Genomic DNA, 14773 nt, shown 5'->3' with positions numbered 1-14773 from the left:
TAACTTGGATTAACACATAGGATAGGTTTTATCCCGGAAATCCCACGGGAACTATGCGGGTTTTCCTTTGAAAACGCGGGCGAAGCCGCGGGCGGAAATCTAGTGTCAAATAAGTGTGGGTAGAATTTAATCTGATACTTAACTTTCTTATTTTTTATTCCTAGTTTGAATTCAGATTTTTTTAGAATATTGACGTATTAATTAAGGTTCTTAAATAAAACACGAAAAAAATATTTTGTGACTTTATTTTAACAATTATAATTATTACAAAAAGGGTGCTACGACATAGACCACAGTCATATAAAACACATTGAGACATTTTCTAAACACTTACTGAACTTTACGATTAAAGTACCGAATAGATATCTAAATAAAATAAAACGTAACAAATCGAGTTTTAAAAGTTTATTTTACAAACATTACAATAAAGTGAGTGAGAGATTTTAGAGATAAGTGCATTTTAAATGTTTCTAAATCTCACTTTCAATCCGTAATGACGCCTGTCATCGGCACCTCTTCCTTCTTTGTTGCTGAATCTTCGTATTTATATTCTTCATATCTGAAAGAATAATTATTCATATTAGGTAACTTGCGTAACAGAATTCTACTTCCTACTATCCTAAGTATCCTACTAATATTATAAATGCGAAAGTTTGTGAGGATGGATATAAATAAATAAATAAATAATAAAAAACACTTTATTGCACACACAAAACAAAACAAAATCAAACAAAAATAATACACAAACAATGAAGCGGTACAAATAGGCGGATATGTGATGATGATAGGTATATGTTTGAGTGATGATGATGTATGTTTGTTACTCTTTCACGCAAATACTACTGAACCGATTACAATGAAATTTATCACACATATAGAGGGTAACTTGGATTAACACATAAGTGAAGTCCCATGTCCCCAAGTGGGGTAAGGGGCAGATGCATTAATATTATACATCTGTTTCACTGATCGATTTTCTTTAGGGACAAGTAGGTGATCAGCCTTCTGTGTCCTGCCAGACCAAGACATTTTATTTTTCTTCGTCTCCACCGGGAATCGAACCCAGGACCCCTCGGTGCTACGCTCACGCGTCAACCACTGTACCAAGGAGGCGGTCTATTTTTTATAACTTTTCCATTCATTTCCATTCATTCAAGGTCGCGTCATGGCAATACCGTCACATCAAGTAGACGACGGCTTGGTATCTTTGAATCTTGCCAAAGAAATTTCACTTCTGCTACGAACACACATACGCTCTTTTTTCATACTTTACGATTTTTTCCAAACTACTTACTTCTCTAGCGGTGGGCACATGAAATGCCTTATATTCCTCGGCATCACAACATCACCTTGGACTTTGGAAACTTCAAGGATATAATTCTCAAAGTCCTCAATTATATCTGGATCGACTGGTGGTCCTATACCAGGCACTGCGTATACCACTGTTATCTGTATTGTAATAAAATATATTATAATAAATGAAAAATTGAGTACCTTGTGTTTGATTTTACCCGAGTATTATACATTTAGAAATTAAAGATTTTAACGGATTTTGATATTATTATGTCGCTGCAAAGTGTGCGAAGCACGGGATTATAAATTAATAAATTAATAAATTAATAAAATAATATAATGAATAAAAATCCGTTAAAATACTTAATTTCAAAAAGAAAACCTTAGATCATTAAGTAAATCATAACACTCATAAAACAAACAATTCTATCTACACTACTATAATAAAGAGGAATGATTTCACTGTTTGTTTGAATTGAATAGGCTCCGAAACTACTGGACCGATTTAAAAAAAAATATTTTACCATTATAATCTTACATTATCCCTGATGAACAAAATAGCCTATATTTTATAATGTTTTTACCCTGGACCAACTGTATAAAGCTGAGTTTGTTTGAACGCGTTAATATCAGGAACTACTGGTCCGATTTGAAAAATTCTTTCTGTCTATAATAGCCCATTTATCGAGGAAGTCTATAGGCTATATTATATAATCACGCTAAGACCAACAGGAGCGTAGCCACGCGGGTGAAACCGCGAAGCGCAGCTAGTAAATAATAAATATAACCTCAGGTATAGGCTGTTCTTCAGCCTCCGCCTCTTCTACCTCTGGAGCTATCACGTCCATGTTTTCGTCGAGGAAAGTTTCTAAGATGTCACGAATCATGACCACTTCTTCTGGTTTCGCCTGATAATATAGTTTGCAGAAAAGTTACTTGCTTTAAGAGCAAATAAATTAAATGAAATAAAAATAAAATTTGAATTGTAGGTATCAAGTATTCATATTATTATAGCATTCATTCAATTATGTACCATAAAATAAATGTAATTGTAATACTGTGTTTCAAACAAGGACCGTATTATGACCTCTTATTCCCAGTCAGTTTACGCCGTGAATTGAACTGACTGGCAAATTCATATTATGATCGCAATAACCAGCCATGGTTAATTATGGTATTATATGAATTTGCCAGTCAGTTCAATTCACGACGTAAACTGACTGGAAGGGGTCATAATACGGGCCCTGATGGCAAAAATAATTTCTAGCCAAATTACGACCGATTCAAAATATCTTCATAGATTAATCAAAGTAAAATCCTACAAATATTATACACGTGAAAGTTTAATATGAACTTTTACGCAAAAGCAATCTTATACTTAATGATAAAGAAATAGGATATATCTAATATTCTAATATACATATATTATAAAGGCGAAAGTTTGTAAGGATGTATGGATGTATGAATGTTTGTTACTCTTTCACGTAAAAACTACTGAACCGATTACAATGAAATTTAGCACACATATAGAGGTTAACTTGGATTAACACATAGGATAGTTTTTATCCCGGAAATCCCACGGGAACGGGAACTATGCGGGTTTTCCTTTGCAAACGCGGGCGAAGCCGCGGGCGGAAATCTAGTAATCCATAAATACTTTTTATCCAGGTATCACGCGCATCACACGAGTAAATCCGCGTATCCAGCTAAATTTATATGTTAAAGTTTTAATATAGTTTCCACTGCAAAAACGACTCTATTATCATTAACTTATAATACCTTTTTCTTCTTCAAGTCCGGATCTGGTAGTATAGCAATTTGTTCATTTATATAGTCCATGATATCTTTCTCAATGTGTTGTACGATAAATTCTCCGCTTGTTGTCGACATTTGACGGCCAGCCACCATGCCTGCGACCAATTTATTATTTTAATGTAATTATAGTTTTTGATTGCATTGCTGAGCTTTTTTTGGTGTGAAAAAAAACAATGCTATATGAAATTCAGTTTGCTTCGCCTTTTTGTTATTAGCTGAAAATTAGCGTGTTATTAGATCGAGTGGTAAATGAAAATTGTACATAATTATCATTAGATTCATCAACATCTATGAATATATAAAATTATCACAATGAATATAATCAATCAATTCCTTTCCTCAATTTCTCTCATCTTACTACTATTAGATATAAAGGCGAAAGTTTGTATGGATGTATGGATGTTTGTTACTCTTTCACGTAAAAACTACTGAATGGATTTGAATGAAACTTTACCACAATATAGCTTATACATCAGAATAACACATAGGATAGGTTGTATGATTGTATCCCGAAAATCCCACGTGAACGGGAACTATGCGGGTTTTCCTTAGAAAACGCGGGCGAAGCCGCGGGCGGAAATCTAGTATAATAATATACGAACCTTTTCTTTAAATACCATACGATAAAAATAATACCTTCTGCAATTCACAATTCACAATAATATCAAGCCAACGTACTTTTTCTACATAACATTGTACATATTATAAAACAAAGTAACTTTCTCTGTCTCTACGTCCCTTTATCTCTAAAACCACGCAACGGATTTCGATGCGTTTTTTTAATAGATAGAGTGATTCACGAGGAAGGTTTTAGTATATGTATAATGTATTAGGTTTTAGACAAAGCGGGAAAACCCGCGGGTGGTAAGCTAGTTTTTACATAAAACATAAACCTATTTAGATATATATAACATAATCTAAAATATCTAGCTATTAAGCCATCTCACCCAGATCATAATTAGCCGATTTAAATCTATCCACAATATCGGCTATTTCTTCAAAAGTCCTTGCTAAATCCTCACGACGCTCTTCCCGATCTTGGTAACACTAGGAAAGGAAAGGATTAGGAATAAAGGATATATGGAATAGGCTTTAGTACTAACATTCTTCTAGGTACTAGGAAACAATATTTTCGCAGAAAAGAAATATCTAGCCAAAAACAAACGTAAAAGTGATTCATGATTCAAAATCATTAATGAATGTGATGAAAATAAAGAACATTAGGTATGTCTGTTTGACATTAATTTTATAGAATTTAGTATTCTACACTACAATTCTGAAAATGTTTATTTTACCTTTTACAACCTACATTCCTAGGAATTGCCATAGAATAAACAGCTAGACTCACACTCTCAAATATATTCTAACTGAACTCTGCCTATGCATGTACTTATTTGATAAATTTTTGTAATAAGCATATATGATAGACTCAACATTACTACAACGAAATAAGATGTTAATTTCAATGAATAATATTATGTATACAATACTGTTCAGACATTTCTTGATGACTTTGATTGTGAGTGTACTTGTTTATAGTATAAAATATATTGTGAGTTGAGTCTTGTAGTTTATCCGTTTAAGGGCCGATTTTTCAATCCCGAGATAAACAGTCTAATAACTACCCCTCGAATAGATTTATTCAATTATTTATCTAACTCATAACGGCTCGCCTATTTTTCAATCGTGATTTATTTGATGAATAACTATCTGACCAAATATTTCCATATTGGCAGCTCTGCTCTCGGAGTGGCGAAACAAACATATTAAATTAGTCAGGTTAGAGCGGGATAGAGTCAACTCTTGCAATTTGTCAACAACCGTCATTATGACTCACGTCAGGAGTGCATTTGATTTTAAGTTTGTCTTGTATTGCTCTTGTCTTCTATGATTGTTGATTGTTGTTTTGATTCGAGTAAAGAGTTTGGTTAAATTTGTGTTTCAATTTATATATTTTACGATGGAAACGACATACTTAAAGGCAGCGTTCGGCAAATTTTCAATGGCACGGTCATCAGTACTATCAAAAACATCAATTTCAATATGATTTTAATTGATAATAATTATATAGAAAGAGGTTTTATTGTTAATAATTCTACGCTCTATGTTATGACATACGAAAATATCCCAAATTTGACGCGTCAGTTGTCAACTCAAACGCCTAACCGTCGAATAGCGCGCTATCTGGCCGTTGGAGCGGCAAATAGATTTATTCCTCAAATAACGTAGTTATTCGATAGATAAGTCCTATTCGTCTATTGAAAAATTGAATATTTTGTTAACTGAAGAATAAAGTCTATCTAGCTGTTTATCTGGGCATTGAAAAATCGGCCCTAAGTACGTCAATGTTCCTAGGTAAATTAACTAGATTTCTACGCTGTAAAAATGATGATGACCAGGTTTTGTTACACTATTTTAACTGCTAGTAAATACTCAGTATTTTTCAACTATTTCTTTAAAATATAATGGAGGTAGGAAATGGGAGTTAGACGGATATTTGTAACATTTTAACACAAAAACTACTGAACGAACATGTATGAAATTAGGCACAGATATAGATTATAGTCTAGATTAGTATATAGGTTACTTTTTAACTGCATATCACGCGAGAGAAACCGATGGCTAAAGGTAATATAACATCATTTCTTATTTAAAAGTATCAATAATTTGATTTACTTCATTGACATAAGCTGCTATTTCAATCTTCTCATCTATCGAATCTTCTTTCGTTTCTTCTTCTTCCAAATTACTTTCAATTAGTCCAATTTCTTCTGTTTTTGGTTCTCCTATATTAATTACATACATTGAAATACATATTATGTTAGTTACCTACAAATTTTAAGATGATAATTTTGTTGTTTGTTACAATTCAGAATGCAAAAGTAGATAAGTATAAAGTACTTATTTAAATAAGATGGATTTTTGGTATATCTACAGAGCAATAAAAACAATTTAAAAATTAACGTAAATATTTGAGAAAAATAAAGAATAAATTTATCTTAAATAACTTTACGTCATCGTAAGAATTCAAGTGCAAATTCTTCAATTTTTTCAAATATTTACGTTGCTTTTAATTCTACCAAGTGTAATCTTATCAAAAAAATAAATTGAAAATCTGAAATATGTTCTCAATCTTAACTATTACAGATTCTCAAAGAGAACTTAGTTCAAAATGGCGAACTACTGAAATAAAACAATAAATATAACCGTATATTTCGTATGGTATTGGTACGTAATTCTCATCCGTCACAATAATGTCGACTCCTTCTTTCTTTTTTTCAATCTCTTCTTTTTTATCTATGTCAGACAGACTTATTATTTTATCTGTTCAATTATTAAAAAAAGAGCGTGTGTGCCGAGCACATGCGTCAGAAGTGAAACTTTTTTGGCAAGATTCAAAGATACCAAAATCGTCGCCCTGCTCGATGGCGTGACGGTTTGCCATGGCCCATGACGCGACCTTAAATTTTACTGTCAACGCGCCTAAAGAAGTTTCACTTGATAGCTGTCTGTATAATATGGAAAACTTATGAAAAATAATCATTATTGGGAATTTTTCTGAACATAGAACAATGATCATTTTATCAGCTTTTTTAATTGTTTGTGGGTTTTTTGTCATTAATCTTCCAAACAGATTTCTAGATTTTGGTGCGTTTCATTCTGATTAAATTGACAAAATTGTAATTTAGATACGTAAGTACTAATGTTTATTTTAAGTTAATTTTGAATTGTTTGAACAAAACATTACGTATGTATCTAGTTGGTAAGCCTTTTTTAAATAAATGAAATGAGGAAAAGATTAAAAATTACAAATTTTTTATACTTACCATCCTTTTTTGATTCTTGGAGGCCAATTTTCGAACCGCTCATTTCACGAAGTTTTTTCTAGAAAAAAAAAACTTTATGGTGACAAGAGAGACATAATTCTCACAAATCTTACTGCTGCTTTGCGTTAGAGTATATTATTTTCTATGCTGCTACTCTATATAACCATTTTTTATGAAACTTTAGAATGAACTTTTACGATACACGTACTAAAATTACAATAACTTTTCTAAATATTACAACGCCATCTATTAATTGCTCTAACAATTTTCAATGAATACTTAAAATAACGTAAAATAAATAAAACTAACTTCAACATCTTCGCTTGGTTCAGCTCTTCCTGAAATATGAAGTCGAATTGAAAAACTTGATAATTCAAACAAAAATTAAAACATTCTCTTATATCTATATTAATATGTAATCTATACTAATATTTAAAGCTGAAGATTTTGTTTGGTACAACGCGCTAATCTCAAGAACTACGTGTCCGATTTGAAAAATTCTTTCGGTGTTACATAGCCCATTTATTGAAGAAGGCTATAGGTTGTATCATGTATGTCATCATGCCAAGACCAAAAGTAGCGAAGCCAAGCGGAAAACTGCGGGACACAGTGTAGTAATATAAGAGTTTGTTTGTTTGAACGCGCAAATCTCAAAACCTACAGCACCAATTTTTAAGTTGGGTATTAACATGATCTCTGAGTACCATACTGGCTATATACCACGTAACCGCTAGTTATAATTAATAAATAAATATTTCAGGACAATTTTCACACACGGCACGATCTGATCCCATACTAAGCTTTCACTTGCGTTATGGAAACCAGATGGCTGATAAACATACATATATAAATAGAAAAGTTACAACACTCTCATATATAACCTTTCCTCTCTCTCATATAGTTTTCCCGCTCTATCTGTCCCGCTCTCTCAATGGACGGAGATCGTTTAATCTTGCCAATAACAGGCATATTCATTTTCTCACTTAACCTCGACGATCGAGGCAAATGATCGTCTATTAGGTTTAGTTTCTGCAGGTTGCTGCTGTCTTGCCAGAAATCGTCAGATCGTATCTGCATATTTATTTAATCTATGACATTTTCTTTAATATCAAGAGTATCCACAATACTGCCTATCTATGTAAAATCTTCTATACATAATAAAAATGAATTGCTAAATGTGCCCAGAACTCGAGAACGGCTGAACCGATTTCGTTTAAGTTCTTTTAAATTAAAGCCACATTTTAAATAACTTTACTTAAACATACATAGTTATTTTTTACATAAATAGGTATTTTAATAATATTTATACAAACGGACAAACCTCATCCTGAGCTGCGTTATCATCTTCAGTTATTTCTTCCTCTTCTTCTATACTCTGTTCTTGTTTTGATGAATCACCTGTTAAATAAATTAATTGTTGAAATAAAAAGTATTGAACTGTTTAATTAATAATTATTACCTTTATATAGTTTATACCATATATTTATTTCAACTTACAACAATTCGTAATGGATAGAACTTAGATGGTTTAATGCTCTAAGTGATAGAACGATCAGATGTCCATGTACCTATCTCTCATTTCATCAGAACCGAGCTTTTGCAAAAAATTACAATAAAAAAAATAATTTTAAATTCTTTAAATTTTTATGTTCTTTTTATTCGAGAATGACTACGTTAGGAAAGACACTTTATTGTACAATGCACGAAATAACAATTTACAGAAATACAAATGTATAACTAATGTACAAATTGTCGGTCTTATCACTTAGAAGAAAATTCTACCAGGAAACCTTGAGATGTTGAAAAAATAAATTACTGAAAAGTTGGAAAGTGCATAACATAAGATTTTTTATGCCAATATTTAGGATAGCTTGATAATAATATATTATACCAGTTCTCAATTTCCTTACCTTCGCGATACCCATCCATATATTTAACATCCTTAGACGCATCCATTTCAGCCAAAAACCTGTACATCATCAGGAAATCCTGCACTGGTATCGCTGCTGATCCACCATCAGGCTCTTTGGTTAGCGTTTCGCAGAGTAGTATCATTGTGTGTGTTAGAGACTGTATAAAAACATTATCAGTACATTAAGGGACAGTGCAGATATGGCGAAGCGCAGCGCAGAACATTTTTCATTGTCAAACTATTATCGACCTTCTTCTCATTAATGGGAACACGCATTTGTTAACAATGCACTGAATATTCCTTGAGTTTCGCGTATTCACATTAAGAAACGAATGTAGGAATACTGGATGAAAAATGAATGTGTTCACGAGGACACTCGTACTATACAAATATCTCGTCGAAAATTCGACAATTGATGAGGCGAGTGACAACCACGAATAAATAATAAGGTATGTGTTAACTTTGATTTACTATTAACAGGTACCTAAGTGCCACAATATTTGACCGCCTCCTCGGTACAGTGGTTGACGCGTGAGCGTAGAACCGAGGGGTCCTGGGTTCGATTCCCGGTGGAGACGAAAAAAAAAATGTCTCGGTCTGGCAGGACACAGAAGGCTGATCACCTACTTGTCCCTAAAGAAAAATCGATCAGTGAAACAGATGTATGAATAATGCATCTGCCCCCTACCCCACTACGGGGACACGGGACTTCACTTAAGTGCTACAATATGGCAATAAAGCGATTAGCGATCCTGTTCTTATTATTACTATGCGATTCAATCAATCGCATAGTACATACTACACAACTATTTGTTGTGAGTCGGATTGTGAGGCAATCACCCATGGACCTAAGTGCCACAATATGGCAATAAAGCGATTAGCGATCCTGTCCTTATTATTCCTATGCGATTCAATCAATCGCATAGTACATACTACACAAGTATTTGTTGTGAGTCGGATTGTGAGGCAATCACCCATGGACTCACAATCATAAAAAATGTGAAAACGCTCTATACGAAACCATTATTGAAAATGACACAATTTCGTGGCAATAATGTTTAGTCTCAAATTGTAATATCGTATTGGTTCCGACAATTTTTATCGTGATTGTGAGTTTAAATATTATCTTCTCAACCTTTATTCGACTCTTGTTGGATATAGGTCTCTAGTGTCTACTATGGCACGCTTTTCAAACCGATTTATTTATTGACCGATAGTTTATAATGGTACCAAACTAAGAATGGTTACAAACAAGAAAGTAAAGAAATGACTGATATAAAATCAAAGACTGCCTATAAAAGAAAATTAATTCAGTTTGGCTCTATTATTATTAACCCATACAAAATAAAGACATAAAATCATTTCTTATTTTTTGTCTTTCTCAAAGTTAAACTCAAACTCAAACATTTATTAATTCAATTAGACTTCTTCTAGAAGCACTATTGACTCGTCATTACATATTTTTAACATTTACTTCAACCTAACACCTAAAGAATCTATAATCACAGTATTACAATATATTAAGGGCCGATTTTTCAATGCTTGGATAAAACTTATCCGGCCAATAAAGTATTACACGATAATATTAAAATGTCACGTAAACTGTCAAATGCGGGCAATTAGAATACGTTTTTAAAATGGTAATTTTATACATTATTCGACGAATAAGTTTTAACCAAGGATTGAAAAATCAGCCCATAAACAAATATATTGTAATACTGTGCTACCATACCTTAGTCAAAAGCCCGCCAGCCACCGCTATAAAATGCAAGAACGGGACCACCTCCTCCCTCATGTAGACCTCACAGAGGCAGAATATCCTCTTCAGCTCGATCTGGTCAAGGCAGAAACCTCGCCATGCGCGTTTTACTTGCTTTAGAGGAAGGGTTGTGGAAGGGCTTAGCTGAAAGAGAATATCTTCAAAGAAACAGCTAAAACTTAACTAATTTTATTTTCCTATATCCCAAGGTTGCGTGTAAGAAATCGCTCCAAAGCGATAAGGTCGCCAATTTGTACAGTGAAGATTCTTTTGTTTGTAAAATTGTATTTTGTGTCCGTGCATTGTGCAATAAAATGTTTTTTTTAAACGTTTTGTATTCAATTTTTTGTGGTGAGACAGGATTTGAACCTTCTCATATACTGTAGCAATCGAATTTCTTATATTCTTTCGATTTTAAGTTAGGTAGTTTAGTTTCAAAATAACATAAAGATATGATTATTTAAAAAATATTCAAAAATTATAGATTATTCTATTTCATACCAATCAAAACTGCATCTTTTTTTGTAAATTTGTTATCATAAAAGAATATTATTAAATAGTAAAGAAACACACAATTCACAATTCGAAACCGGTTGTAGTTTATTGTACCTAATACAAATCTAGCAGAAGAGTTTGTTTGTTTGTTTGAACGCGCTAATCTCAGGAACTACTGGTCCGATTTGAAAAATTCTTTCGGTGTTAGATAGCCCATTCATCGAGGAAAGCTATAGGCTATATTATATCATCACGCTAAGACCAACAGGAGCGGAGCCAAGTGGGTGAAACCGCGGAGCGCCGCTAGTTTACTATAAAATGAGGTAACAATACAAAGTATAAATTATAATATTATCAAAAATCACTGTGCTCGTCACGGTCATGGTAACACATACCTGACAGGCGAGGACCTTCAAACACCCCCTACTCAACCCCCCCTCAGTGCTATACACAGGGTATTCCAACCTCAACTTTACGGGCGGCGGTCGCTTCTCAGCCAATGCTGTGAAATACTCGAAAGACCAGCGCAAGAGATCGTACGGTTGCGTTTTTATGGCCGCTGAAATAAAAGTATTATTGAAAGAAGAAAATAACAATCGATAATGCAACTGACAAAAAAAGGAACGATTTTATATAAATAAATCGTTTATTTGCATTTAAACATAAAGAGGTGTTACAACTTGCAATATAATATTACATCATGTTTAGCAGTTTTTAAACAGCATGCAAATTATTTTATAACATAGCTATATATCACTTCCTGGACGACGTTCCAGTTGATATATCACGACCACTAGCGTTGCTCCTAAGCAGCCGGCATTTTAAGTATGGACTAAAGTAATCGGAAATGGTGTTTTGCTTCTCCGATTTTGCACGTTACACTTAACTACACTGGTAGTTCAGGACCGAGGGCGGTTCAAGGGGGTACTGAGCCGCCTATAACATCTTTCCGGTCCTGTGACTGTCCTGCCCACTTTGGGTAATCGATAATGAGGCAGGGAAGCCACATAGTCTGGCATATAGCTGCGGGAACTCTGGTGCGTTCTACAAGAGATCCCCGCTACCATGCTTTGGGTTTGGCCGTCGAGGAGGTTTTAGTGGGTAAGAATCCCACATGCTCTCTTTTTCCCCCAAAAGAGAGTATCTTTTGAAGATTTCCTCCCCGTACCAAAAAAAAAAAAGCTATATATCACTTAATCTAATAATCAAAGTAAGTAGGTATATGAAATTGAAAAGTGAATCAAACCACTGTGCACAGTGCAAATAATATAATATCTCGAATCACTGTTACTTTGTTATGTTAAATAACGAAATGTCATTCGCCAAATCAGTCTCTTCGCGAAGAACTCAAAAAATACTGCACTGATTTTAATTATGATTCAGTTTTCACCAATAGAGCGTGGTGCTTGAAGTACCTACGTTTGAGTACTTTATTAAGTTTAAAACACGCGGGAGAAGCCGCAGGCGCAAAGCTAGCTATAAATATTAAATATAAATGCATGATTTACACCGTAGGAAGCAGGAACAAGGATCTTTTCCAAAATGCGCCCATTTTTCGCATATTCTTGTATTCTGTTTACTAAGTTTTTAACTAGATGGCGCTAGTGCGATCAATCCAAACCACCCAAACTTACCTTTACAATACCTTTTTAAAATGTATGGAAATTTCGGCGGAATCACAATCTGCTGAGAGCAATACATTTGTTCTATTAACTCTGGCATTTTGAAGTACTTTTTTTTAATCTGTAACAGAATATAAAATTTATAGAGCCAAAATTAAATTTAAATTTAAAACACAGATGGACAAAAATAAAATAATTATACTTAATAATATTTTATCATATTATAATAGTCCAATAAAATACTTATAATGATCTAAGATAAAATACGTAAATAAATAGGTATAAGTAAGTGGAGTTTATGAAATTAAACATTCAGTTATTACTTATTATATTATTATATCATGATAACATGAAAAATAAGGAAAAGCGTTAGAAACGTGGACGTTTACAAAAATCACATTCACACTAATCTGAATATTGTAATAATGCTCCGAATTTATAGGATACGAATTTAATTTAATGTTAAACATAAAATTTAAAAGAAATAAGAAAAACCTAGAAAAACTTACACGTTCACTGCAAAGAAAAGTTGTTGTTTTGCCGCGCTGTTACCATGGCAACGATATGAAATGACCACAGAGTAATAAAACATTTATGTATCATCATTAATTAATAACGACGATCGATTTTTGCTGCTAATCGAATTATTATATTATATAAAATTTCTTGTTTTTATTTATTTATCTTATTGATTGTATCCAAAACAATTGAACAGATTTGAAAAATTAATTCACCAGTAGATTACTACATTATTCCCAAAATTATTATTCCTCAGTTATATAGGGCTATATTGATATCACAAGCGCAGACAGGACCCAAAAGTTAGTGATAAAAGTGAATGCGTATAAAATAAAATGCTTATCTACACATAGTTTCTCTGCCTAGTATTTTTTTTTTTCTTTATATATGTAGATACGTAAGGCCCTTCGCTCATGGAGCTACTCAAAAAGAACTAGTCACAAACTCAAATTACTCACGAGTTGCCTGAGCGTCACAGCCCATACCGTACATGTTCTATGGAGATTCGCACACGACGCGACTAGTTACTAACTGGTGAGTAACGCGTTAGCAACAAATCACGCGCGACGCGTCGTGCCGGTCTCCACGCTACTGGTTTCCCGAGTTTCTTTGTTTTTTATGATAAAAATGAACGAGCAAATAACAGAAGTGACTGAAACCTTATAACTTGAGTAGCGTTGTATGCGAGATACAATTTGTAACAGGTTTGTAATCGTAATTACTGATTAGTTCAGTCATTTTTGAGTAGCTCCATGAGCGAAGGGCCTAAGAGCACATTCATACTTATTTTAAGCTAAGATTATAAGTATCAGTCAATCGTGGTCACTTATCTTAATAAGTATATATAAAAATGAATCGCAAAATGTGTTGGTAAGCGCATAACTTGAGAACGGCTGAACCGATTTCGATAATTCTTTTTTTATTATATTCCTTGAAGTACGAGGATGGTTCTTATGGAGAGAAAACGTAAACATGTACCACGGGCGAAGCCGGGGCGGACCGCTAGTATAAATTAAATTAAAAAATTGTTATAAAATCTTAATCAATAAAATACCTAACTATTTCATTTGTATTTATAAGTTCTTCCGTTTGTATTTGCATTTTTGAATTTGAATTCATCGTTATGCTCTAGGGGGCGCCATGTTCAAAGAAGTGCAAAAAATAAATATATAGGTACCTAATTCTTATATATAAAAATGAATCGCAAAATGTGTTGGTAAGCGCATAACTCGAGAACGGCTGAACCGATTTCGATAATTCTTTTTTTATTATATTCCTTGAAGTACGAGGATGGTTTTTATGTAGAGAAAACGTAAACATGTACCACGGGCGAAGCCGGGGCGGACCGCTAGTAATAATAAAAATGAATGGCCAAATGTGTTGCTAAGCGCTAAACTCGAAAACGGCTGAACGAAATTCGTTAATTCTTTTTTTATAATATTCCTTGAAGTACGAGGGTGGTTTTTATGGAGAGTAAACGTAAACACGTACCACGGGTGAAGCCGGGGCGGACCTCTAGTAGTAGTAGTAG

At 33.4% G+C, this 14773-nt stretch overlaps 1 protein-coding gene across 1 annotated transcript; it reads right to left on the bottom strand.

Moving 5' to 3' along the window:
- Positions 1 to 229: 229 nt before the first annotated feature.
- On the bottom strand, positions 230 to 12859 carry LOC149475525 (uncharacterized). The gene is made up of 15 exons (XM_089713221.1): positions 12736 to 12859; positions 11497 to 11660; positions 10580 to 10750; positions 8846 to 9005; positions 8257 to 8333; positions 7817 to 8006; positions 7245 to 7273; positions 6936 to 6993; positions 6316 to 6405; positions 5785 to 5894; positions 4056 to 4155; positions 3073 to 3203; positions 2082 to 2201; positions 1295 to 1449; positions 230 to 559 (listed from the first exon to the last, which is right to left on the bottom strand). The coding sequence occupies exons 1-15, from the start codon at positions 12821 to 12823 to the stop codon at positions 484 to 486; spliced, it is 1719 nt and encodes a 572-aa protein (XP_089569347.1). The 5' UTR covers positions 12824 to 12859; the 3' UTR covers positions 230 to 483.
- Between the last annotated feature and the right edge of the window lie 1914 nt (positions 12860 to 14773).

This window comes from Colias philodice, chromosome 30 (assembly GCF_061535455.1).
Source record: "Colias philodice isolate Cphi_HAF_F1 chromosome 30, ilColPhil1 Martin Lab GWU primary, whole genome shotgun sequence".
In the NCBI taxonomy this organism is placed as follows: domain Eukaryota; kingdom Metazoa; phylum Arthropoda; class Insecta; order Lepidoptera; family Pieridae; genus Colias; species Colias philodice.
The sequence above is the reverse complement of the archived record's forward strand: the minus strand, read 5'-3'. Positions and strand labels throughout refer to the sequence as shown.

Bases quoted from the DNA above. Each gene is read 5' to 3' on its own strand.
- LOC149475525 (XM_089713221.1), bottom strand. From the start codon at position 12,823: ATGCCAGAGTTAATAGAACAAATGTATTGCTCTCAGCAGATTGTGATT. The intron at 7,274-7,816 runs GTTATATATGAG...TTCATATTTCAG, and splicing joins CTATATGAGAGAGAGGAAAG to GAAGAGCTGAACCAAGCGAA. The intron at 560-1,294 runs GTAAGTAGTTTG...TTATTCTTTCAG, and splicing joins ATGTGCCCACCGCTAGAGAA to ATATGAAGAATATAAATACG.